Here is a 23,681-nt window from a genome sequence, read left to right as displayed (position 1 = left end):
AGACAGATGGTTTTTAACAGTTCCTAAGTCACCAGGTTTGTTTTCCCTGGGGACAAAGCCCTGAAGAAGTGATCTTACCGCCATGTTGACAGGATAGAAGGCCAAGTTCCTCAGGGGCTTCAAAATTTGGTTGTGTCCACAGAGGAGGATGGTTGCCACATGGACGGCCATTTCAGTCACCGTTCCCTTCAGGATGCTGTTAGCAGACCTGATCTTCAGCAGGGGCAGAGTATTATCCACTAGCGATCTTGCAAAGCATCTGATGTTAGGATCAGAGAGGATCTTGCTTTCCTTAATGAATTTGTTCACTGCCTCCAATTGCTGATGAGAAAAATGTTCTTAACATTAACATGTTTCAAAACAATATTGTAGGGCTGGACTGAGCACTTGAGAGGTAGAGATAGAAGACTCAAGAGTTAAAGACTAAGCCGGGCGTGGTGGCGCACGCCTTTAATCCCAGCACTCGGGAGGCAGAGGCAGGCGGATTTCTGAGTTCGAGGCCAGCCTGGTCTACAAAGTGAGTTCCAGGATAGCCAGAGCTATACAGAGAAACCCTGTCTCAAAAAACCAAAAAAAAAAAAAAAAAAAAAAAGAAGCAAAAAGAGTTAAAGACTAGCCCAGACTACATGATACCCTGAAAAAAAAAAAAAAAAAAAAAAACAACAAAGAAACACCATACCCTGAATTCCAATATGGTGTGGTAATGCACACCTGTAATCCCAGGACTCAAGGCAGAGGGAAGAGGATCGTGAGTTTAAAGACAATGGGGGCTACACATGCACATCAAGACCTTGTCTCAAACAAAACCAGAAAAATAGACATGCTCTAAGGATGCTCTATGGTAGGCACTACTCAGCACACACACCAGTATCCCAAGCACTGAAGAAAAACAAAATGCAGTAGAATCTCATAGCTTATGCTTTAGTAGTTCAGACAGAGCTTTCCTCTAGTAAGGTTTCTACCTCTATCATAGGTAGAAAATTACCAGCATAATTCATGTTTGTGCCGATGATGGGATGAGACTGTAGACACACCCTGCTGTATAGAGGGCTGCTCACCTTTGCTTCTGGATGGAGGCTGCCATTGGGGGAACGGTACAAAGCAGCCACCTCTGTGTACAAGGCCAGCAATAAGTAGGCTGTCTGCTGGGGTTTGGGGCTTCTGCAGGCCTGCAGAGACAAAGATATCAAGTAAGATTTAAAGGATATGTGGCACTTATCAGGCCCTTACACTGAACTACATTTCTGAGGAAGGGGGAGGCATCTTCTGGCACACTCTGGGAATCTGTAGTTCACTGTTAGACAGCCAGCAGTTGTCCTTCCCATGACTACTTCTCTACTATGAGAATTAGTTCCTAAGCAGAGACAAAGTTCCTATTTCCTCCTTGCCAGAACAATGGCATGGATTCAAATGGGAAGAGAACCAGAGCAGTTTCAAGGTCAGACGTCTAAAAACCTTGACATCAGTATCAGTCAGGAGCAGAGTAAGCCATAGATATACAAAGGAATCTGAGCGTTGGCTGTACTAGCCTTCTTCAGGTCTGAGTTAGTTTGGAGCAGCTTCTCATCAGGGGCTCCGTTACAGACACTGGCTAACTCAAGTGTCATTGCACCCGTTCCAGCCACTAGTTTGCTGTGAAGGCTAGAGACCATGAAAGTCTGACTTCTAGTACAGTGTCACTTTAGGGGGCTACTCAGTTGCTCACTCCATTATTTGATGTATGTAAGGGAAGATGCAAGGCTTCAGGCAGTGCCTTCTGGTATAAGAGAGAAGCCCAGACCCGTCTTACCATCAGAGCATTCCCAATGTCTAGGGTCTTGCACTCAAGCACAGCTTTGGCCGTTGCATCACGGACAGCCTTGTATTCATTACCGTGGACGAGGTATCGGTCCATCAGGCTTACGTGGTCCTTCTGCAATTGGAGCAGTATAGGGGCTAATCACAGTAGGAATAATGAGACACTTTGCAAAGAACTCTAGACAGAGAAAATACCAGATTGTCCTCAGAGACTTGGAAGGACTTCTGAGACAGAGCCCGCGGGGGGGCCATCTTTGGGAGTTATTTATCTCTTCTGAGGACTGGAAGCCTAGAAAGGGCCTGTACAGATTTTATAGTTACTTGCTTTCTCCATTCACAGCACTTGATTGAGGCCAGGAGACATAAAATTTGTCACCTCCAAACCCCAGTGGTGATGATTATGATGATAATAATGAAGGAAGAAAATAAGGCGTTTTAGTTCCATTTGATAATTCTGGGACAGGAAGAAGTGAGCTCTGAGTACCAGGAAAGGTGCTACAGTGAGGCCTTAAAAGCCACACTTCTCCCAATCATTGCTCTGATTTCTGACTTCCTGTTCTCTTCTACCTGGCAGGGGTAGAAAGGACACAATTGCTGGTAGGGCAGAAACATTCATTTACCTTGCCTGTATCCAGCTCAGTAAGAAATTAAACCTAAATAACTGCAAATGAATATACCATAACCTTACAACACACACACATGTGACACACACACACACACACACACACACACACACTGATATCCATGGGTGTTACATGTGTGATGGTTAAAGTCATGCTGAAGCAAATGCAAAGGCCCATTTCCCATATGCATTGGGGCAAACACAGGTGGGCAGCACACTGAGGCTCCGCCCCGAGTCTAGCTACAGGATGCTGCAAACAGGACTGTAAGAAGCATGCCCTTTGTGCCCAAGACCCTGTTCCTCACCTGCTGTGCAATGACTTTCCTGGGAAACACCCATTGGCATGGATGGCCCTGCTTGGAGAAGCTCTGCACGAATTCCATCCCACGCTGGCTTGAGAGTTTCCTCACCAGGTACACCCTGTGCCAATCATTGTTGACGCGTGTGCAGAACTCCTCAACATGCTTCAGGAAGCGCCGCTTGTCTTCAGCCAGTTCTGTGAGTTTGGAGAAAGCAGGTGAGGGACAGTGACAGACACCTGCTATGAAGACACCAGCTAGAGGCCTTAAGCCTGTATAGTTCCCAGACTTCTGAATTAGAAGATCTCCACAGAGGAGACTTGCCTGAGCCTTCCTGGAGCTCTGAGAGGAAGTCAGCTGCCAAGTCAAGGCATAGGCGGACTCTGGCCACCTCCTGCAGGTACTCCACTGAAGCAATGCGGACGGGCTCCTGGCCTTGCAGTCCCGGGGAATATGTCCTAAGGAAGTGACCTTCCTCTCTGAGAACCTGCTCGAGATTTCTGCAGCCAGCACTTGTCTTCTGGTGTACTGAGTCCTGAGGAATGAGGGCATAGAGACTAAGGCATTAGTTCACACCAGCAAGCCCCTGCCTTTGAAAATTGCCACAGCATGCCTGTGCAGAGGCATGGGAAAGGCAAGAGCACTAAAAGCTGCAATGTGTATTTTTTTTTTTGAATCATAGAAAACTAGCATTCCCCCTCCCTTTTTAAAAGAATTCTTTTTTTATTAATATTTTCTTCATTTACATTTTAGCATCCCTTTTTATGCAAGGGATTTATTTATATCAAGAAGATTTTTACAAACAAACAAGGGAAAATGTGTGATTAATGTAAGGGTGATTGAAAGGGTCCACAGTGATGAGCTGAGGACAACCACTGCCAATTCTGTGCCGTGCACTGGGAGCTTTTGGTTTTCTGTAGTAAGTAGCATTACAAGCATGCACCACAGCCTAAGAAATGCATCACTGGGGCCCTCTGCTGTGCAGACATCAGTCACTTACAGAGCAACTATAGCCTGGACATCACTAAGTGCTCTCATTTCACAGTGGCCCCTGAGGGACACCATCAGGCAACTCATGACTATATACCAATGGTGGGCGGGGGAGGGGGGGGGGGAAACGGGGCCAGACAGCGCTGCAACTTTGTTTTTTTTTTTTTGTTTGTTTGTTTTCTTTGTTTTTCCGCACACAGAGAACAGGGTGTCTCTTTATTATACTACAGTGCATCCTGCAGTTTTCAGAAATGCTTTCGTTGTATGAACTACATGGTTCAGTTCCCAAAGGAAACCCAGGCCAAGCCTCACACCTCCAGGCAGCTGATGAAGAGCAGGTACAGTTCCGTTTTGTCTTCCGTTAGGAACGCCTTCTTCTCTAACTGTGTCAGGTAGTTCTGGATGTAATCCTTCACTTCATGGAAGCTGGGGAGAGACACGCAAATGAATATACCATAACTCCTGGCTATGTCTCCCAGGGCTAGGGCTAACCCAGGCCGGGTCTGTGTCCGGCACGCTGCAGCCCCAGCACCTGGATCTGACACACATGACTGGTCATTTGGAAAATCTTTGCACTCTTGATACATTTTTATTATAGAATGTACTGGGGAAAAAATACGCGATATAGAGTCCTTAGTATCACCATGGATCTCCTCAAAAAGAATTTTAAGTCTTACAGAGTGGGATTAATTTGTGGTCTAAAATTTAAATTCTCACTTAAATATTTAAACTGTATCATTGGTAGCAACTACCATAGTATTTAGCGGTGACAGGATCACTGTCTTTTGGAAAGTGCCAGCAGGCCCAGTTCTGTGTTCCTGCAGCTGAGTTGACCTAACTTAGGACAACTCCATGTGACTGTGAGATGGCCACTGGGTTCTGCCATGCAGCTGGTGGGTCCCCATAGAATAGAGGCAATTCACCCCTTTAAGGGTTGTAGCTTATGAGAGCTGGCATTAAGGGGTGTGGCTTAGGAAGGCAAATAAGTGAAATTTGTATTGTGTGCACAGAGTTTGGGGTTCAGAGCCACATGGACACTTGGGAGAGCTGCAGGTCTGGTTCAGCACATCTGCCCCAGACGACAGGGTGCATTCTACTCCTCTGACCTGACAGACCCTGCCCACATTCAAAAAACACAGGCCACCAGAGCTCAGAAGGTGCTAGATCGAAAGTGCTAGACCGAAAGTCACTTCCCGATGTGTCACAAGACTGGGTGCCAGGGGCTGGGGCCAGAATCACACCATGGTTTCTTGTTAACTATCAGTTGCTACTGGGCCACACTCACAGGCCCATGGTGGAAACTATAAGCACACAAGCCTGACGTAAACTGGGTTTGCTTACATAGAAAGCTTCTCCAGACCATAGATGAGCTCCCAGCTCATGGGGGGAGGGGCATCATCATTAAGTGGTAATTAGGAGCATTGAGTTTCTTGGGACAAATTTGATCTTTACTGTCAGGATATCTAATTTCTTCTTGTTGTTTCTTTGAGCAAGACTATATAACAAACAAACAAACAACCCACAGCCCACCTTTCATGGCGGTGCATTTAAATACCCCTGAAAAGCCCCCAGAATTCCATGTCAGACAACTGCAGAAACTATCTGCAGCTGGCAAAATCACACCCCTGCTAGACCATGAGACAAATCATGGTCAGCTGCTGCTAGTCTGAAGCAGCCTCACATCCCACACCTGGGATTAAAGTGAAAACGTATTTCCATACTATTTCTGTATTTTTCAAGAAACCAAAATTCTCACTACAGACCTGTACTTGAGAAGCAGTTTTAACAGCACAGAGCGGATGACAGGAGTCTGGTCAACAACATCATCAAATGGAGACAGAGACTTTGTGTGTTCACGATGTTCTGCAGCCAGAGAGAAGGGGACTATAGTTCGTATCATGGTACAAAGCTGAGCCCAAACTCTGGTTTTGACCTTTACGGGAAGAAGGGAACTCACTCTGGGAAGCATCTCTCAGCAGCTCCTTTTGTACGAAGAGCAAGGACAGCAGTGTATCTATGACACTCTTCTCAGGGGGCGTGTTATCCTTGAAGCACATGGTAGAAACAAGGTCCACAAAAAAGCTGTTGCACATGTGCCGGAACTGGGCGTGCTTCTCAATGGCTTTCCTTAGGAGGGAGGGAGAACTCGTGACAGAAGAATTGTAGAATGTGTTGCCCAATACTTCCAGGCAGAGGGAAGGGATATTCGGATAGTATTTTGGTTTAAATATCAAGGTTTATTTGACCTTGAACTCCACAATTCTGTATCAGCCTCCTAATTGTTAGGTTTAAAACTAGGCTCTGTTTTTTTTTTGTTGTTGTTTTGTTTTGCATTTTGATTTTGAATCAACAAATGAGATGGTCTTAACAATGATCAGAACTGGTCTTCAGACTACAACAGTGTTTCTGGGACACTACCATTGTCTGGACCTAGAGCATGGGCAATAAAATGGGATGGAGTCAGGGCTGCTGAGGCCCTGCTCCTCTGTCTCCTGAAGACTGGGCCAGATCTGCCTACATCCTCAGGCAGAGACCAAGGCTGTGTTCATAAAGAAGAGGATCTGGGAGATGGGCCCATCAGTACTGCCCTTGCACCTGTATCTCAGCATGAGGGTGTGTAGGGACGATGAGGCAGATTCCTAGGCCTCACTGGCGGCTAAGCCAGGCAGAGACGAGCTGCAGGGTTACTGAGGTCCCTGTCCCAAAATAGAGTGATGAAGGAAGATACCTGATGTTGACGGTGGACACGTGAATACACCCACATGAACACATACATATACATACAAAGAAGGCAATGATGGGCAGGGGTTGGATGAGTGGCAGGGTACAAGCTGAATCTCAGTTCCACCTCCAGCACCACTCCAGCCCTCCCCACTAAAAGGCGCCAAGCTACACCGACATGTTCGGTTTTCTTCCAAGGACTTTGTGACTTTCTAGCTTATCTCCTAAGTTTGCTGTCTCCATGTTGGTGCTTGTCTTATTTGGGAAAGGGCAGAGGTCCAGGAAGCCTTGCTTCTGGCATTACTTATGGAAGTTCTCTGAAACCAGCTCTTACGCCCAAAGAACGCTGACCCAAGAGTTGACATCTCCAAAGACAACATTGGAAAAAAAAGCAAGGCAGCTTCCTCAAGAGAGAGGGTGACTTACCTGTGGTCCTGGGAAACAGTTGGTGAGAACTTGTCTGGCAAGTCAGTTAAGCAGTAGGGGCACATCATTTGCCCAGGGATGAGCCAGGTCTGAATGCAACGTAGACAATACACATGATCACAGGGCAGACAGACGGGGTCCTGCGCATCTCCATGGCAGATGAAACATGGCTGAATACCAAACCTAAAACCCAAGAAAGTGATCGATTTCAGAGCAGAAATGCTGGCTACAAGAAACAGTTCCTTCCACCGCAAATCCAAGTAATCTCAAAGTCTTAAATTACACATCTCACCTGCTGAACTTCTTGCTGGCCTTGTCCTTGCAGTCACAGAGTGTGGTCATTACAGCCACAAATGGCCTGCAGGTCTTGAGGTTAGAGTCCTCTTCAAGACACTGAGGGAGGAGGGCAGTGGTGAGTAGTAGGTAAGGGTCTATAGGGAAAGTGACCCAGCACCCATTGTCTCAGTGGCTGCTGACGAACAGTCATGGCCACAAAAGAGCAGCACAAGGCTCTTGGGATGCTTGCCATAGGAAGTTCCCACATTTTCAGGAGACAGAGCAGTTAAGACCACTGGCTGCTGTTCCAGAGGATCCTGGTTTGATACCCATTACCCACATGGCAGCTCACAGGGGATCTGATACTCTGGCCTCCCTGGATGCCAGACACACATGCAGGCAAAACACTAAAGCAAGTTCCAGGACAGCCTGACTTAAATAGTGAGCTCCAGGATAGCCAGAGCTACATAGTGAGACCTTACCTCAACAACAACAACAACAACAAACTAACAACAATAAAAACCAAGAAGAAAGTTCCTACATTTACATGTCCTTTAAAAACAAACTTTTAGCCGGGCAGTGGTGGGGCACGCCTTTAATCCCAGTACTTGGGAGGCAGAGGTAGGCGGATTTCTGAGTTTGAGGCCAGCCTGGTCTACAAAGTGAGTGCCAGGACAGCCAGGGCTACACAGAGAAACCCTGTCTCGAAAAAACCAAAAACCAAAACAAACAAACTTTTAAGTAGCTGCAGTGAATAAATAAATTAATGCAATAAAATAATTGAAAAAATAAAACATTTTAAATTAAAGTATCTTATTTTTCTGTGTAAACTCAAGTTATCAAGCTAAGTGAATAAAATCTTTGTGTTGGCTATTTTCTGAATCTTTTAACAGTGCTCCTGGACAATGCTGGGGGCCTCATGAATGTTGACCTTGGTGAGGGTCAGCCTTCCTTCCCACCTTAGTGGGAGATGAGACCTGAGACCCTTTATCTCCCCACAGATTCCTTCTGACCCTTCCAGCCAAGTATTGGGAACCAGCCACGGTAAAGATGAGACTGAAGACAATACCAATATCCCATGGGCTGTGGTACTAGGAAAGAGCATCCTAAGATTATCAGGTAGAAGGTGTCGGTGAAAGATGACAAAGAGACGAGAACTCTGCACACTTGGCTTCTGGGAGCTGGTTTGAGGCTCCTAAGGCCCATTCTGTTACTGAATTGAGAAATGAGCATCTGTATGGCTCAAGCACTGCACTGTGTTCTTCTGAACCTGGCTTCCCTCTCAACCCCCTATAGCACCCACTAGCACTTTAACAGCTGCATGGAGCCCAGAGTTGTATTTCTCTGATGCCAATGGCCGTCCCAACTGGCTTCCCCCATAGAAAGTTCCCAAGGAATGAGGACAGTGTAGGGAGAAAGGATGTGGAGCTTGTGTTGTGCTGATTGACTGTGGCTGTGGCTGCTGCCGGCGCCACCAGTATGCTTAGAGATGGTAGTTTTTTCTGCAGAATAGTGTCCTGTAATGTTACACACTTTAGGTGTGGAGGGGCAGAAGCATAGGGGTTTCCTTTGCCCTTCCTCATGGCTGTTGCTATGACCATAGTGATGGCATTTTCTCCCCCTGAGCTAAGCCACTGGGTCATTTTATCAGTCACTCTAGAGGCTAAGGGTGTTAATTTCTTCATTCCTCCCAAAGAAGTCACAGGTTGGTTAACTGCATACCTGTTCCTGCAACTGAATGCTTACTGATAACCCGGGCTTGGCAATCTGAGAGGAGATGGTCAAATAGCCACCATCAAGGATTCAATGGTTTGTCATGACATCACTGCCCTTTGCACAGCTATGTAAGCTTGCCAGAGACCTAAGCAATAATCCACCAACCAAAGGAAACTGGCAGGGGAGGTTTCAGATCTCCACACTGCCCAGAGACACAGTCCAGTACTTACTTTGTCTAGTAAGGAGACATATGTGGTTACCAGTGGACTCAGCTCAGGAATATGGCTCTCAGTCCCCAGAAGAACGTGTTCCACAAAGAGGGCAATGGAGAAAATGCGGTTCCACAGGGCTCTGTCAAGAGAGGGGAGTTACCCAGTGAGTTCTGACAGAGGAACCTACGATATGGGAGAGCAGAGCAGGAGCTCCGCAATGGATAGGAGGGCACTTTCCCTGTGTACACAGTACTGTGCTGCAGACAAGGCAACTGGAGGGTGCTTTCCCTGTGTACACAGTACTGGGCTGCAGACAAGGTAACTGGAGGGTGCTTTCCCTGTGTACACAGTACTGGGCTGCAGACAAGGTAACTGGAGGGTGCTTTCCCTGTGTACACAGTACTGGGCTGCAGACAAGGTAACTGGAGGGTGCTTTCCCTGTGTACACAGTACTGGGCTGCAGACAAGGTAACTGGAGGGTGCTTTCCCTGTGTACACAGTACTGGGCTGCAGACAAGGTAACTGGAGGGTGCTTTCCCTGTGTACACAGTACTGGGCTGCAGACAAGGTAACTGGAGGGTGCTTTCCCTGTGTACACAGTACTGGGCTGCAGACAAGGTAACTGGAGGGTGCTTTCCCTGTGTACACAGTACTGGGCTGCAGACAAGGTAACTGGAGGGTGCTTTCCCTGTGTACACAGTACTGGGCTGCAGACAAGGTAACTGGAAGGTGCTTTCCCTGTGTACACAGTACTGGGCTGCAGACAACAAGCTCCCCACTCGTCTACACACCAGGCTCAGGTAAAACCTGTCTCAAGTTCAATGCTTCAGTGAACACTGGTCCTGCAAGCACAGCATGGGGACTGTCTCCTGACCTTGACAGCCTGCCCCTTCCCCACTTGCCATGCTCCCTGTGGGGTCCCTTCTACTTTGCCTACATTGTAACTTCCTACCACTCCCAGGACCATTTTCTTTCCCAGTCTTTAGAATCAAGTGAGATACCCGGCACTTGAGAGAGGGCCCATTGTTAAGCAGGTGAATGAAGATAATGTCACTCCTGGCCCAGAAAGGCCTGCCCACCTTCCTCAGTTGTGCCGTAGGGTTTGGCAGGTTCCAGGGGTGAGCACAGGCAGAGTGAGGAGAGGCAGGCTGCTGCTGCTGCTCACCTGACCTCCTGGATGACAGATCTGGTCATGCTCCCACTGTCACACAAGTACCCTTCGGAGCAGACGAGCTCCAGTGGCGTGGACAGATTCTTCACAAGCTGTAACCAAGCCTTGGGGCTTGGCTTCAGGAGGTCTCCCTTGAGCATTTCAGCGCAGGCCATTGCTGCAAATGCATCCAGTGTCTGCAACAAGGAGAACTGGCATGTGACGAAGCAGGATGCTCTCCCAAGACGCCCTGAATCCCGAGTCCCAGTGCGTTCTGGGGCCCAGGCTCGAGAACTATTCACTGCTCCGTTACTTTGCAGATGTGCCCATAAAGAATCTATTTAGGACATGGCTCTGTAAGCCCTCTGCTCCCAGGATGGAATCTAAAGCTCTCACTGAGGGCAGGTGCAGGTGGCCTTCCCCAAAGGATCACATACCATTTCACACCCAGCCAAGCTGTGCTTCTCTGCTGCTTGACTGAGGCTGCTCAGAACCTGGGGGTGAATGGTCAAAATTCTGGAGAAGTTCTGTAGCCGGGTCCTGAAGTGCTGAAAGGCAAGGTGCACCCAGGGCAAGGAGAGAGGAAACTTATAAGTTTCATCAGGTGTTCCTGAAGCCTCTTGGAGCTCACGGAGGCAGGACCACAGGGCCATCTGCAGAAACTGGAGACAAAATGATTTCATTACCTAATTGTGCATGATAAAGACATGATTTCCTATAGAAAATCATAAATATTCAAAGGTGTAGAAAAGAAAATTGGAAAATCCCCTGGCTGCTTTTTGGTGGAACCTTCTGGGCACTTTCCCCTTAGGGCACCCTAAGCTGGTGTGCTGTCTAGTCTTGTGTCAACTTGACACAAGCTAGAATTATCTGAAAGGAGGGAACCTCAGTTGAGAAAATGCCTGCATAAGATCCGTAGGACATTTCTTAATTAATGATTGCTTGGAGAGGGCCCAACCCACTGTGGGCAATGTCACCACCCCTGGGCTGGTGGTCCTCAGTGCTATCTATATAAAAGCAGGCAGAGCAAGCCAGTAAGTGGCACCTCTCTGTGGCTTCTGCATCAGCTCCTGCCTCCAGGATTCTGCATGGCTTGAGTTCCTTGTCCTGGTTTCCTTCAGTGATGAATAATGAGATGGAAACAGAAGCCAAGTAACCCTCCCCTCCCTCTGCACTCTGGTCATGGTGCTCGCTGCAGCAACAGAAACCTTAACTAAAACAACTGGGGTCATTTTCTTCCCCAGTGTTTTACTCAGTGTTACATTCTAAACAGCCCTCCAACACTAGCCAACTCAGATAATGCTCTTTTAATGGTTGGCAAGGACTCATACTAAAAACTCCACACTTTAATCTGGAGTTTTATTTTCTTTATTCTCTTTTTGTTTGTTTGCTTGCTTTTGTTTTGTTTTGGTTTGGTTTGGTTTTTGGTTTTTTGAGACAGGGTTTCTCTGTGTAGCCCTGGCTGTCCTGGAACTCACTCTGTAGACCAGGCTGGCCTTGAACTCAGAAATCCGCCTGCCTCTGCCTCCCAAGTGCTGGGATTAAAGGTGTGCGCCACCACTGTTCGGCCACTTTATTCTTACTGATTCGAGGAAAAAACGTTTGTGTGTGTGTGTGTGTGTGTGTGTGTTCGTTTGTTTGTTGTGCAGAGATTTTTCTGTATAGCTCAGCCCCCATCTCAAACAATGTTCGCATTGAAGACGTGCGCTGATCTCCTGTTTGGATTGACATGTCTTTGCCTCCGCCTTCATAACATTGACTCTCACCTCTTTTTAAAGTCAGTTTTTTCTTTAATACTTTAAGATTCTTTATTTTTATTTGTGTGTGTGTGCGCACAAGCATGTATACAGGTAACCAAAGAGGCAAAGCCAGAAGAAGGCTTTGGATCCCCTCAGGTAGAGAGAGATACAGGCATCTGTGAGCAGCTGCCTGGTGTGAGTTTTGGGAACCAAACTTAGATCCAGTGGAGGAGCAGTGAGCACTCAACCCCCAGAGCTGTCTCTCCAGCCCGAGAACAGATTCAACCCCCAGGGTCTCACATAGCCACGCCCACACTCAGATCAGCTTTGTTAGGTAAATATGTAAGGGTGGCACTGAGAACCGTTTACACTGTCCTACCTTAGTTGCAGGGCTGACCAAGGATGCCATATCCAGGCATCGAAGACTGTTTCCATCCCCAGGTGGCTTAGAAGTTTCACAAATCAAACAAGGCTAGATTCTTAATGATTTCTAGATAACCTGCATTCACTTTTGACCACTTTAGTTGTAGTATGCTCTCAAATTTGTACCTATGCATCAAAGTGGGAATGTTTTAGGGAGTCCAATACATCAACTGTTCCAATGAATTTCATTCTTAATATCATGTAGCCCAGCCTGATCCTGAACTTACTGTAGCCTTGAGGGTCTGTTCCTTTCCCTTCTACCTCACAAGGGCTGAGATTGCAGATGTATGCAACTATGCTGGCAGCTATGGGGAGATCTCAAGAGCTCCAAATGACACAAGGTTTGGTTCTAGAAGGCAGAGTGGAGGCTGAGGGCCTGGCCCTGAGTGTTCCATGCAGCTCTGTGTCTGATCTGAGGATGTTATGTAAGCTCCTCTCTTAACCCTGATTCCATACCTACCATTAATTCCTCCCTTGAAGACACTTTCATGGTCAAGAGCAGGAAGTCCTTCAAGTAGCTCTGCAGGAGTTTTTGCTGCTGTGCCACAGGGAACTGAGCGAGAAACACGCCCAAGGGAGTTTTCTGGAAAATTTCCACGAACTTCTTCGATAATCCTACAGAGAGGAACAAGAGAGGCATGATAAGCAGGAAATTAAATCTACAGAAGTTACTGCCACAAAAAGGAGCCATTATCCAGGCTGGAGAAGTGGCAGCTCTGCTGAACTGGAGCCCAGGGACAACATGGCACTCACCACTGTCCAGATGGTAGGGAAAACAAAGAAGCAGACCAGAACCAAGTTAGGTCACAGACAGCTAAGCTAGCCCTGAGGGAAAAAAACACATCTGTGCTGCATGGCTAGCATTCCAGGTGGGGAGGAAGGCTGCTGTTCCTTGAGCAGAGGCCACAGCAACTAGAGCCCCACCTTCCCACAGCTCTGCTCACAGGCTGCCCTAGACAAGCAGGGGCAAATGGACTGCAGGCACGGGACAGGAAGGTGCTCCCTCAGGAAAGACAGCAGATGCAGACCTGGAAACCAAGGTCAGTGTGGAGTGGCTGCACCAGCCTCTGACGAGTGCTGAGAGGTACTTGTTGCAGAAAACAACTTTTCACAAGATGTTTGGCTGCCATTTTTCTAGACAAACAATGGCCAAATCTCTCAGATGTGAGAGCAGGGTACTTTGTGATGAGGAGGACCTTGTGGTTCCACGAGGAGGACTGGTTGCTAGCACTTCCTGATGAAGTTCACAATGGGGACATCGCTTAAGGTTGCCACCTGTGTTATCTAGGAGCCTGAGATGAATAACCTTCCTACATCAGGATGTGATGATGCATGACCCATTTTGTACTAAAAGTCACTTTAAAAGCTACCTTATCACATGCATGCGGTATGATTTATTTTGTGCATCTGGCCCTTTAAAACATCCCCAGTTGCTGGTCAACTAGCCCTTTAAGAATTTTTAACTATTAGAATAGTTTGTCCCTATGATCATCAGTGTTGGTTGCCTCTTAGATTTCTGGGAACAGGATAGGCTTTTAAAAGCCAGCTGAGGCAGAGTAAAGGGTATGAGGGGCTCGCAGAGGAGAAGGCAGTTGGTACAGAAGACATTGTTAGAAGACAGATGAGCTAGGAGAGGCTGAGCTGAGCAGATAAGCTACAACAGTTGTAGTTTGGAGCTGCTGGTACTGGGAGACCTGGGAGAAGGGAGTGTTAAGTAGACTATTGGGGAACCGAGGGAGGAACAGTTGGGAGAAATCTTTGAAGGGGCTGGGCTGGAAACTGGAAGGAGAGCTGGTAGGGAGTTAAGAAAATTGGTTATTGTTTGTAAAACACACACATACACACACACACACACACACACACACACACACACACACGAACACTTCCTGCCCCCGCCCCCCTCCAAACCACTTTACACATGCAATGCACTCATATGCCACAGCACATGACAGGACAACTTGTCCAGTCAGTTCTCTCCTACTCCGTAGGTCCTGAGGATTGAATTCAGGTTATCAGGATTGACAGCAGGTCCCTTGACTCACTGGGCCATATTGTCAGCCCTTTCACAGAAATTTTCAAGTGGAAGAATGATATACTGGAGGCCTAAAACCTCCAAAATTGTCCTGCCTTGAACAGGTTAATTCATCTGTAGTGCCTTGAGGTGGCCATGGGGTAGCCTTACCCTCAGTGTCTGTGATATACTGAGCCTGCACCCAGAGCTCCTCCAGGTAGTCCCTGATCCTCCAGCTGAAAGGGACAGCATTGTAGGCATCCTTGAGCAGGTTCATGTGGCTCTGCACCAGGATGAAGGACATCTCACTGTTGGACCTGCAGCAAGGCAAAGGAGAGTACGGCTGGTGAGATGGAGCTTGACTGTGGCTGCTGACGCGGTGGGGGTGGGGGTGGTGGTGGGGGTGGGGAGGCTGTGCTGGGGGATGGCTCTGTACTGGAGCACTTGCCTATGTGGATGATATACTAGACAGCATTTCAGTACAGCAAGGGAACAAGGATAGATACACAGAGGTAGCAGGGGAGGCATGGGAGATGGTTATCAAGTCATGCTGTGCAAGCAGGAGGACCCACTTGAGTTTGGATTCCTAGCACCCCCTTTTGAAAAAGTACGTGCAGTTGCACACACTTGAAATCCCAGTGCTGCGAAAGCAGATGAGGGATAACCCCTAGTCTTGGCTGTCCAGCCAATAGGTAAGCTTCAGATGAGAGAATTGCTCTCAGAAAATAAGGTGGGGAGTAGAAGAGATGGCTCAGAGGTTCAGAGCACATTCTCCTCTCTCAGAAAGCCTGAGTTCAGTTCCTAGCACTCATACCACATGTAGCTCCAGCTCCAAGGGTTGTTCTTACCTCTGTAAACAGCTACATAAACACACACACTCACCACCTCTGTGAAAAACTACATAAACCACACGCTTACCTTTAAGGGAAGGTGTGGATGATGACAGAAGAGAGCCTCCTCATGCATGCGCACTTATATGCACATAAAATTAATACATTTTTAAAATAAAATTTAAAAAATTAAATACAGGTCTGGAGCGATGGCTCAGTGGTTAAGAGCAGTGACTGCTCTTCCAGAGGTCTTGAGTTCAAGTCCCAGCAACCACATGGCGGCTCACAACCATCCGTAATGAAATCTGACGCCCTCTTCTGGAGTGTCTGAAGATAGCTACAGTGTACTTACATATAATAAATAAATAAAATCTTTAAAAAAAAAAAAGAAAAAGAAAAAAATTAAATGCATGGTATTGTAGATCATGTGGGTAGCAAGGGGTTTCTAGGTCAGGGATTCTGCTATAAAGGAACTCAAGGAAAACCCCGATCTATAGACAAAAGAAAAAGTGGAAGCAGGAGACAAGTGAGGCACGCCAATTTTCTATGGCAGAACCAGGCCTTCTGTGCCCGTTCTGCCCGTCCCCTTCTCTGACTGCCCCTATGTACAGGGGTCTGACCATAAGCTTAAAGCCTTGTCTGAACATCAACTCACTCTATTACTTAAATACACACTTCCATCAGCCATTTAGCCAAGAGCTGGAGAGATGGTTTGGCAGTTGCGAGTGCTTACTGCTCTTGCAGAAGACTAGAGTTCTGTTCCTGACACCCACACTGGGTTGCTCACAACTGCTTATAACTCTAGTTCTAGGGGAACTGACACCCTCTTCTAGGCTGTATAGGTACCCACACATGTTGCAACTATACACTTTTCTGTATCCGACTCTTTTATGTACAACTTAGTAGCCTGTGTCCTGGAGCCCCACAAGGTCAGGTCCTGGATGGAGACTAACACAGGAAGGCAGGCGAAGCACAGATTCTGCCAAGCTCAGCATCTTGGCACAATAGACCCTAGTGTCCTAAACCATCACATGTGCTCTCAAAGTAGGCAAATAGGAAAGTAGAGAGTGACCAAAGACCTCTCAGGGGTTTGATGAGCATTGTCCACTGCTATGACCCTCCAAGCTGCACCTGGTACCCTATGGACAGTACCTGCATCTCAGTAACTTGGGGAGAGAATAAGTAGTGCTTTGTTAAGCACTTATAAGCAAGGCAGTCACTTACCTTGTGTTATTCAACACAAGAGAGATGTTCAGGAACTTAATATCACTGTAAATAAACATCCAAAGATCTTGAACCCAGGCCGGTGAATCTGGTTGGGCCAGTAGCTCCAGGTTGCCATCTCTATCAATGTGAGCTATCATGCTCGCCAGGATGGGAGTGACCACATCTTGGACCCGCTTCCAAAGGGTATGCCTGCAACAGGGACAGAGGGAACCCCCGGTGGTTAGGGTAACAATGACATGCATGGCAGCCTCCACATTCCCTTCCTGAGGTCCCCACATGAAAGCCAGAGCAAGAGCTTTCCAACATTTTCAAGAATGGGGAAAGCAACTGGAGAGATAGCTCAGTGGTTAACAGCATGCGCTACTCTTCCAGAGAACCTGACTTGAGTCAGCACACAGGGCAGCTCACAACTACCTGTAACTCTAGTTCTAAGGGAGCTGCAGGTAGTGCACAGGTGCACACGCATGCAAAACACTCAAACGTAAAATATAACAGAAGAAGGGGTGCTGGGGAAAGAGGGTTATAAACAGGACCACAGGAGATTAGAGGTAGAGCTAGGGGGGACCTAGTCTCATAGCTGTGACGAAATAAGCGTCAGCAAGCCAAAGGCAACAGCTTATTTTTATATATAGCGGTTTCCAAAACCAGCCATCCATTTCTACAATTAATGAAAACAATGCCCAGCTTCACTGAGAAAGAAACTTTCTGTAGATAGCAACAAAACAAAAACCCAAAGTCGGCTTTCTCCCAGTCAGGTCAGTCAGGAAGGCATCTGTGCTCTGCACGTATGTGCTCGAGATTGCCACCGTCACTGTGTGAATTAACCAACATTTGCTGCTGATGTGGTTGGAGCTGGGATGGGAGGCAGTGGGAGGGCAGCACCTTAGCAAAACCAGGGCCTGAGTTCACCCTCTAGCCCCATGCCAAGGAGATACACATACAGAATAACTAAGCCTATAATTGACTATAAAACTGTAATAAAATAAAAGAATTATTAAGTAACCTTGGAGATTGGTATCTAGTGTTAGTATCTAATCTAGAGAATTTGAATTGAAGAGATGTATCTACTGAGAAAGAAAACAGACACCTCAGTGGACAAAGCCATTCCTTGGCTTAAGCATACCCAAGAGTGACAAGAAGAGAGAAGGACCAAGGTGTGAGGCGAAAGCTGGAAACAAGCTGGGAACAAGTGAGCTGAGGCTAGGAAAACCTCACTGCCAACAGACTGCAGACTTAGATAAACAAAGAGACTCAAAACTCAGGGCGGTGGTGAGCTCAAGCCAACCAGCACAAGACAGACAAACGGGCTCCAAGGCCTGCCATTCAGAAGACATATAAACATGCTAAAGTGGGGCAGTTGTAAGCTGTTCCTGGGACACTCTAGTGACCAGAGTGAGAGGCAGCCACGGACAAAGCTACAGAGATGAACACTGAACTGAGAAGCCAGGCTACCAACTTGACTCCGAATCCCAAAGACCAAAGTCCAGATCAAAGGGGTGAAGAAAAAGGAGATGGAGTTTATGGATTTTAAACATATTAGCAAGATAAGGAGCAGCCTCAGGAAGCAGAAATACAACTGGATTTGATATCAGGTCTTACAGATCCCTTCAAAAAATGGAAAGAAGCAAGAAAGAGGATAACGTGATAATTGAAACAGAAAAGTCCCACAGAGAGGAGCCAGTACCACCAGCTTCCAGTGCCACAACATCAGTCATCCCCAATCAGCAGAGTCAAAGGCCAATACAGATCTGGCTCCCAGATGGAATCCCTGTTGATAGTATAGAAATAAAGACACAGTCTGAGGGGGTGGGGGCTAAGGTCCTCCAGAGATCTGTGGTACTTCAGCCCTCCCACACAGGCTCTTCAAAGCTCCTCACAAGACCAGAGGAAATAGTCAGTTTTGTAGAAAAAGAACCATAGACAATAATGTACTCTCCTGGTGTTACCTCAAGCAATAGGTGTCATTGTCAGTTCAGGGTCACAGCCTCTGAGAGCATCACTTTCTATGTCTTATGACATATTGACAAACACTCACATCCCACAGGAATAGATAGATGAGCTTGGGGTTTCTCTGAATATTTTTATTACAGAAAAAATTTAAATAAGAGACCAGCAATGAACCACATAGCCATGACCCAGGTTCACTTAAGGCTTCAGGAGGCAAGTTACATCTCAGATTTGCTCAAGACTATAGGAAGAAACACCTGGGCACTTATCCTTGATAGAGGATTCACACCAGCAAGAGTACATCACTAAGAGTCACACCAGCAGGAATATATCACTAAGAGTCATACCAGCAAGATGAGTCCCACCAACAGGAGCCCATCACTAACAGTAACTAATACCACCAGGAGTACATCTCTAAGAATCACACTAGCAGGAGGATGTCACTAAGAGCCACACCAGGAGGAGTACACCAATGGCATCGTGCAAAGGCCTCCTACTTCTTGCTTCTTTTACCCTTGTACCTGAAGGTGCCTGCCTCCTGCAGGGCATCCTGATTCGCAGCCTCCCTGGTGACCCACTCCTTTAAACTGCGGACCTGGTTCTCTTCTTGCTTGTTTAGAAGAACATGGAGACGCATCTTAGATTCCCGCAAAAAAGAAGCTGTGAAGACAGGGCCTGTTTTGTCAGCCCATCATAGTTCTTGACACAACTTACCCAAGAGGAAACCGCTCACCCTTTGGCCAGGCAAGTTTTATAAAAGAACTTGACAGATTACTGTGGATTCCAACTGCTGCTTCTGACAAGCCCAAGAAGCCTGGAAGGGCACCCTCTCCACATTAGGTAGATGACTTAGCACTTGGAGCACAGTGCTTACTTACCATTGCGTGTGTTATCTTCATTTAAGAGGTCAAGAAGAATGGTGACTCTTCTCATGTTGCGCGCACAGCTCTCATTCTGGTCTCTGAGCATCCCCACAGCACCCTGCACACAGCTCTGCACCAGTCTGGTGGTATCTAGGAACTGTGAACACTGAGGAAGAAAACAAGAATTCTACTGTGCTGATTCCAGTCTGGACAAAGGCTAGGGCACCCACACAAGATGGCGGTTTAGTGTGAGCAATCATGTGGCCCTGGGTGGTGGTTAAAGTTGGCAAAGTTACAGTAAACCCCACCAGCCATAGCTCCTGATAGCTGGCTTCAGCAAGTGAAGCAAGGATACAGGGTAACTTAAGAGGAGTTGATTCCCTTACACATCCAATGTGGAAGGAGAAAAGGGCTCAGATTAACCCCACTGTCTCTTCCCCCCATCATAAATACAGGAGTCCACTTAACTCCCAGGCAAGAGGTCAAAAATGCAGCTCAAGTGTCTCCCTTAGCTAATGGCAAAAGCCGGACTCACGTCACAGCTTCTTGGGTCAGAGGCCTTTTTCATCTCCTCTGAATCTTCCACTTCCATTTGTTCCTCTGCCAATTCCTTTGACTGGCTTGTCTCTATCTCCATCTCCTCCTCTGCTAGACAAAAGGCAAGGCAGACATGTTCAAGTCAGCATGCAGGATCAAACTGTCTGGGTTTATACCCAGAGTGGGACTTGCCAGGCTTCTTGTCCCTATCTGTAGAGATGGCTCTACTGAACATGTGTCTTGTAGAGCAGCTCCAGCTCCAGGCTCAGGCATCCTCTAGCCTGGGCTCTAAAAGCTGGCAGAGGAATCATACTGTAGCCTGGCATGCTGTGGCATCTCAGGTGGCTCCAGCACTGCTGCACTCTGCTGAGGGTCAGGGGCTGGGACAGCAGAGTGGCTACGCATCCAGCACCGCAGCTGGCATTCATTTCCCTCCTGTCACCTACACCATGGCCCCAGGTGACTGTCTTGTCACTCACGCTCAGGTTTGTCCTCTGGCTTGAACAACTGGCTGATGGTGACATTCTGCAGTTTGGTGACATCTGAAGCCATAATTGTTGATCTGCGGAGGTCATCAATATGCACAGACCGCCATAGCCCTGTGAAGAACAGTCACTGGAATCTTCTATAACTTAGCTGTTGTCATCTAGTCATTTATAAACAAGACATAATCTCAACCTGGCTTTTTATGTTAATTGAATTGTACTCATGTGAGTGTATGTATCTGTATGTGTGCACCCATGTGCACGTGTGTGGATTCAGAAGGTGATCTGTGACCGCTGGTTCTCTCTTCCCTCGTGGAGGGAGCCTGGAGAACTAATTACACTCAGGTGCTCAGGTTACGTGCTCAGCTCTACAGGCTAACCCGACATTTATTTGTTTATTTTTATTGCTTTTCGAGACAGGGTTCTCTGTGTAGCCCTGGCTGTCCTGGAACTCACTCTGTAGACCAAGCTGGCCTTGAACTCAGAAATCCACCTGCCTCTGCCTCCCGAGTGCTGGGATTAAAGAGATGCGCCACCACGCCTGGCCCAGAATTTGTTTTTTAAAGATTAATTAGTTTTTATGTACATGAGTATTTGACTACATATATGTTCACCACGTGTGTTCCTGTGTCCTTGTAGGTCAGATGAAGACATCAGATCCCCTAGAACTGCAGATATAGATGATATCTAATCCAACACATGGGTTTAGGCAGGTCCTCTAGCCAGAGCTCTTAATCTCTGAATCCAACTCTCCAGCCCCCTAACCTGGATTTTTAATTGCACCACTGCTAAAAGAGTGATGAGTACCCCGAAGTCTGGGCATTTGGACATGTGAGAAAGCATTAAGATATGCCAGCAAAATCAACCTAAGTACTGTTTAAGACAAAATTATCTCTTAAAAAGGGTCCACGGATGACTCTAGGCTCCCCACTCACATCTTCCTGTAGCCACCACACTATAATTAGTAAAGGTGCATGAGGCACGGGTATTTCTGACTCGTGGAACACACCTGTCTTGTAGCAGGAGAGAGCTGGCTAGTGACATAAAGATAACATTTCTCCCACAAAAAGTCTGTGCACAAAACCAAAGGGGAATGAAGATAAGGCTGGTGTGTTGGTGCTGGTGGGGTGGGAAGATCTCAGAATCCCTGTGCCATGGAAGGGGGGAGTCAGATGCAGTGCTCGCCTAAGGTAGACAAGGGACTGCTGAAGCCACTGTGGTATGCCCAAAGCTTGCTTGTTTGCTCGTTTGCTTTTTTGCTTTTGATAGAAGTTGTTTTGTGTAATCCAGGCTGGCTTTGAACCTGTAGCCCTCCTGCCTTAGCCTCCAGAAATCTGGGATTATGAGTATGTGCAACCACCATACACAGCTAACTGTGACTGGGTAAGAAATCAAATTGCCACTCAACATTATTGTTGGAATTCAAATTCTAATTTCAGACACGAATTCACATAAGAAATACCTCAAATACTACTTTAAAAAAAACAACACATTCTTCAGTGTTGTGTTCCTACCTCCATGGAACCCCACGTATGATGTACCGCTTCCCATTCTCGACAGTTTTGTGACAAAATAAACAAAGACGAAGTCTTTTGTTCCCTGTGTTTTGTTGATTTCATTGATGGCAGTATACCTGTTTAGCAAACACAGATCAATACCATGCAAACAAACCCATGTTAGGAGCTGGCTGGCATGTGCCCTATGAGCTGATAGGGGTCAGCCTCAGTCTCCTACTCTTAGGAGCTTGAATGTAATTCACACCCTTAGGATGAAGTGGGCTCACATCCCACCCTTCCCAGAATCCTCTGCTAAGAATTAGAATTTCTTCCTGAATAGAACCCTGTGCTTTCTGGGCTTTGCTCTGCTGTGACTTGGGCTTCTGGCCTTCCTATGGACCCCTAAAGTGGGCTATCATTGTAGCACAGTGGTGGAAAACTGGTTTATTAACATGTGAGGTTCAATACTAGCCACACACATACAAACTATATACCCATTATACACACACCAAATATATACACGCACTTACTACGCTCATACCACACACACACATAGTCTATCTAGTTATTGCCCTTTAACTTGCAATAAATTCGTATCATACAATTGAAAACAGTGACCAAAAAGGGACTACAAGCATGTGTCAAGGATATTGCTGACAATCCTAGTAATGTTCTACTATTGACACTTCTTGTGTTTAACAATTTTGTGCTTTCCCCCCGCCTGCCTGTGTGTGTGTGCGCGCGCGTGTGTATGCGCATGAACGTGTGTATGAGTTTTGAACTCAAAGATAAACCTCAGCTATCTTTCCTTAGGAGCAGCCCTTCTTGATTTCGGTCAGAGTCTTAGCAGGCCGTGGGGCTCTCTGGTAGACTAAACTTGACAGTCACTGTCCCCAAGGATCATATGGCTCCGCCTCCCCAGCATTGGTGTGTGCATCGCCACAACCAGCTTCCACATGAGTGCTGGGACTGGACTCAGTTCTCTTGCTAGCCTCTAGAACTCTAGCTTTTTCTTTCATTTATACAGTCATCTGGGGAAATGAAGAGAATATTCTTGTTAACATGTTGTTCATGACATTGTGCTGCTTGGTGGGAAGAGTTTTTTCTGAGGCTGTGTGTGAGTGTTGGTTCCCCATGTTGTTTCTGGACAAGCACAGAAAACATACTTGGCAGAGGCTACGAGCTGCGCGCTACGGGTGCCATCGTCAAAGTCTGCCTGGATGACTAGGACTTTACGTTTGCCTGGGTTCGTTAACCAGGAGCTGGAGGAGAAAGGGAATAGATTAGTGGGTGAGTTCCCCTTCCTGAAAGATGGATAAAGGAATTCCTTGAGGCATGGGCGAGGCCAGGGCCACACAGAAAAAAACATGCAGAGAGGTATAATTCTAAATGGCCAGCAAGGCTGCCTGAGGAGACTAAGGACCATGCTGGGAAGCTTTTATGAGAGGGATAGAGTAGTGGGTACAGGGGCAGAGCGGGACGCCTAGACACGACCCACAACAGAGTGACTCAGCCTTCCAGGTCATTAACCAGTTCTAGTTACAGCTCTGCCAACGCACCTGACAAGGGTGAGCCCTAACGAATGGAGCTAGCAGGGCACCTCACCGGACATCCTTAAGGAACGAATATTCAGTGTCATATTGCTGTAGTGACAGCACCACAGGTTTCGAGGCCAGTCCTCTCAGCTCAGATGCTAGGACATCACAGTCATTTCCAGTCAGCAGTCTGGAGAAAGTGGTGATCTGCAAAGAGGGAGATGAGCGTTGACAAGAACGCAATGGGAAGGCCCATCTTCTCAAGACAGAACAGAGAAACATGAGGAGGTTGGGCCCTGCTCATCATGGGTGCACATGGCTCAGTGTGCAGAAAGAAAACACAGGCCCAGAGTATGGACAAAGACAAGGACTGAGAGGT

The 23,681-nt window shown here is 47.1% G+C and overlaps 1 protein-coding gene and 1 long non-coding RNA gene across 7 annotated transcripts in view; one reads left to right on the top strand and one right to left on the bottom strand.

Annotated features, from left to right (window-relative positions):
- The window catches only part of A930037H05Rik (RIKEN cDNA A930037H05 gene), a 30,036-nt gene extending 22,097 nt beyond the window's left edge, over positions 1 to 7,939 (top strand). The window contains exons 3-4 of the long non-coding RNA NR_153849.1: positions 3,909 to 4,046; positions 5,470 to 7,939. This is a non-coding gene — a long non-coding RNA (RIKEN cDNA A930037H05 gene). The remainder of the gene's footprint in view (positions 1 to 3,908; positions 4,047 to 5,469) is intronic.
- The window catches only part of Rnf213 (ring finger protein 213), a 97,469-nt gene that overhangs the window by 18,280 nt on the left and 55,508 nt on the right, over positions 1 to 23,681 (bottom strand). For 3 of the 6 annotated variants that reach the window (XM_006534630.4, XM_006534632.4, XM_030246242.1), the window contains 23 exons: positions 23,373 to 23,509; positions 22,934 to 23,029; positions 21,786 to 21,904; positions 20,266 to 20,385; positions 19,785 to 19,897; positions 19,265 to 19,415; positions 18,908 to 19,046; positions 16,437 to 16,628; positions 14,554 to 14,699; positions 12,832 to 12,986; positions 10,647 to 10,871; positions 10,225 to 10,406; positions 9,078 to 9,198; positions 7,148 to 7,248; positions 6,856 to 7,038; positions 5,666 to 5,835; positions 5,472 to 5,571; positions 4,023 to 4,134; positions 3,043 to 3,253; positions 2,725 to 2,915; positions 1,790 to 1,912; positions 1,059 to 1,169; positions 79 to 321 (listed from right to left, as the gene is read on the bottom strand). In XM_006534630.4, coding sequence (XP_006534693.1) covers positions 79 to 321; positions 1,059 to 1,169; positions 1,790 to 1,912; positions 2,725 to 2,915; positions 3,043 to 3,253; positions 4,023 to 4,134; positions 5,472 to 5,571; positions 5,666 to 5,835; positions 6,856 to 7,038; positions 7,148 to 7,248; positions 9,078 to 9,198; positions 10,225 to 10,406; positions 10,647 to 10,871; positions 12,832 to 12,986; positions 14,554 to 14,699; positions 16,437 to 16,628; positions 18,908 to 19,046; positions 19,265 to 19,415; positions 19,785 to 19,897; positions 20,266 to 20,385; positions 21,786 to 21,904; positions 22,934 to 23,029; positions 23,373 to 23,509 — 3,441 coding nt within the window. Of the gene's footprint in view, positions 1 to 78; positions 322 to 1,058; positions 1,170 to 1,789; positions 1,913 to 2,724; positions 2,916 to 3,042; positions 3,254 to 4,022; positions 4,135 to 5,471; positions 5,572 to 5,665; positions 5,836 to 6,855; positions 7,039 to 7,147; positions 7,249 to 9,077; positions 9,199 to 10,224; positions 10,407 to 10,646; positions 10,872 to 12,831; positions 12,987 to 14,553; positions 14,700 to 16,436; positions 16,629 to 18,907; positions 19,047 to 19,264; positions 19,416 to 19,784; positions 19,898 to 20,265; positions 20,386 to 21,785; positions 21,905 to 22,933; positions 23,030 to 23,372; positions 23,510 to 23,681 lie in introns of those variants that run through there. The other 3 variants (XM_006534631.4, NM_001040005.3, XM_006534633.4) reach the window with 2 other exon arrangements.

This window comes from Mus musculus, chromosome 11 (genome assembly GCF_000001635.26).
Source record: "Mus musculus strain C57BL/6J chromosome 11, GRCm38.p6 C57BL/6J".
In the NCBI taxonomy this organism is placed as follows: domain Eukaryota; kingdom Metazoa; phylum Chordata; class Mammalia; order Rodentia; family Muridae; genus Mus; species Mus musculus.
The sequence above is the reverse complement of the archived record's forward strand: the minus strand, read 5'-3'. Positions and strand labels throughout refer to the sequence as shown.